We start from the raw sequence: 2,659 nt of genomic DNA on the forward strand, positions 1-2,659 counted from the left end.
CAAAGCCTGCCAGCAAGGGAGCTAAGAAGGCCGCCAGCAAGGCGAAAGCTGCTCGCAGCACGGACAAGAAGCACAAGAGAAGGCGAAAGGAAAGCTACTTTATATACATATACAAAGTGCTGAAGCAGGTTCACCCGGACACGGGCATCAGCGGCAAAGCCATGTCAATAATGAATTCGTTCGTCAATGACATCTTTGAACGAATCGCAGCCGAAGCTTCTCGCCTCGCCCACTACAACAAGAGATCCACAATCACCAGCAGAGAAATCCAGACGGCCGTCAGGCTTCTGTTACCCGGCGAGTTGGCCAAGCACGCCGTCAGCGAAGGCACCAAGGCCGTCACCAAGTACACCAGCTCAAAGTAATCGACCACTGAAATAAAGACAAGACAAACGGCTCTTTTCAGAGCCACCCATTCTAACGATGATACGCTTGCCGGCTTAGCCAAACTATTTTTTTCATTCTTGAGTATATCTAAGTAAAAAACACGGGATGGCTGTGAGGAGTCCTTGAGTTATCGAGCCCAGCCGCCTTTTCAAAATACGATATATAATTGTCAGTTTCATATATATATATAAATTTCTAATATATTTCGGAACGAGGTTTTCTTTAATACAAACATCATTGAAGATATATGCCCATTTTGCATTAATGACTTTCTTTAATGAACACTCAACAAGTCTGAATTTATTAAACTCGTATTTATTTAAAACAATAGACATGGTAAGGCTAACAGCGCTGTTTCGGGAAGTCCATCTTCAGAGCCTATGAAAATAAGAATAGCATGAAATATTTTTATAAAATTAGAATGCATATTAAATGTGTAATAAAATTATTAAGAAAATAACGAGAAACCTTTGTTAGTGAAAACAATGCAAAACATGTACAAATTAAATTTATGGTTAAAAATATAAATGTATATAAAAAGTTAGTAAAATAGTATTAAATTAAATATTAAAACAAATAAATTAATACTGAAATTTATATATATATATATATAAATATATATATATATATATGTATATATATATATATATGTATATATATATATGTAAATATATAGGCTAAAAGGAGACCATAACTGATGCAATATTTAATAAAATCAACCAAATTTATAGTTTTTGAAGGTTTACGGTTGAGCTTTCAATACTTCTAACAGTAATTTTCTAATTTAACATCCCAATACACATACATATATATATATTATATATATATATATATATATATATTTATTTATTTATATGTGATAAAATTTACGAAAATTTGAGCTTTTGAGAGTTTACCCTCGAGCTTTCAATATTTCTAACAGTAATTTTATAATTTTTGTTTTAATCTTCTCGTTGGCAGGGCAGCAATTCCACAGTTTATTTTGATCTGTTAATTGTGATGTTCTAAATAACAATAACGGGTTAGCATGGAAAAAGATTTCAACTGGTTCAAAGATATAGTTTTTGTAATTCCAGCAAAAAATGATCAATACATAAACATAAAAGTTTTAAAGTTTTCAAATTTTGTCAAAACCTGTCACCGCTCCCTCAATAAAACTTCAATGCCCAAATGGAGGCGCTATCGCTCACTTTGAGAAACACTGCGTTAGACCGATGTAAACAAGCCAGATTATCCTTCAACATGTCACCGTGCATATCCAGCGAGTCCACTATCTGCGGTTTTAATAGATTCAGATCAACTTTTCTTTTTGCATATAAATTGTTTAAAAAATTTCGCATTTAGATATCAGCCAGAAATCTTTGGTAACGATAGGAGGAAACTTGTCCGTTTAATCATTATCAACAAGGAACAAAATCGTTTTAGCGAGATCATCCAAAGTTTGCCTTTTCGTTTTTATAGACGACGTCTGCGGTTTAAGCAACTGAATAAAAAGGGCCGCCGCTGCTTTCGACAACACTTCTTTACATTCTAAAATATCCGAAACTTCTCCAAAACAGCTTCTTGAACGTCTACGTCGTTGAAACAACACGAACCGCTCAATGAAAACACAAACAACTTTTTTATAATGAATTTATTGCCATTTGTAGAATAGAAATATTATTATTATTGTTGTTGTTGTTATTATTATTGTTATTTATTATTATTATTATTATTATATTAAATTTAGATTAAAAATCCGCAATTATTTCAAGACAAACTCAAATAATGAAATACATTGTCTTTGGCGTGAAACTGCGGTAGACTACAAAATGGTGGATAATTTGCTATTTGATTCAGCCACGTCATCTCAGTCTTTAAAAAACTAGAAGATGGTCGTATTGCTGCTTCCCTAAGTCACGTGGTCTTGCTTCAAGGTCAAGGTTCCCTAATCAAGTCGGTAACAAACGTATTATGATCTTCTCAAATAACAAACTGGTCTAAGAAACTCGATTTACTGCCAGATACTCTGTTTAAATTTGCTAGAAAATATTTAATTCAGCAACTGCCAACTAACGCTAATCTGTTTAGATGGGGTAAGACACTGAATCTCTTATGTCCTCTTTGTGGCGCTAAATAAACGAACAAATGTAGTTTCCTACTGTGGATCCGTAGTCGCGTTAAAACGATATACAGAAAGACATGATAGAATTTTATCAGAAATCATCAATTATTGATGTCATGCCGTTCATCGGATTGCCTGATATTTGCTGATATCGTAATGAACGGAGTC

At 33.6% G+C, this 2,659-nt stretch overlaps 1 protein-coding gene across 1 annotated transcript in view; it reads left to right on the forward strand.

The window, feature by feature from the left end:
- HELRODRAFT_158271 (hypothetical protein) overlaps window positions 1–365 on the forward strand; it is a gene marked incomplete at both ends in the record, with an annotated part of 921 nt that extends 556 nt beyond the window's left edge. Inside the window, one exon of the mRNA XM_009022662.1 lies at window positions 6–365. Coding sequence (XP_009020910.1) covers window positions 6–365 — 360 coding nt within the window. The remainder of the gene's footprint in view (window positions 1–5) is intronic.
- Window positions 366–2,659: the final 2,294 nt, after the last annotated feature.

Source organism: Helobdella robusta, assembly GCF_000326865.2.
Source record: "Helobdella robusta unplaced genomic scaffold HELROscaffold_321, whole genome shotgun sequence".
In the NCBI taxonomy this organism is placed as follows: Eukaryota; Metazoa; Annelida; class Clitellata; order Rhynchobdellida; family Glossiphoniidae; genus Helobdella; species Helobdella robusta.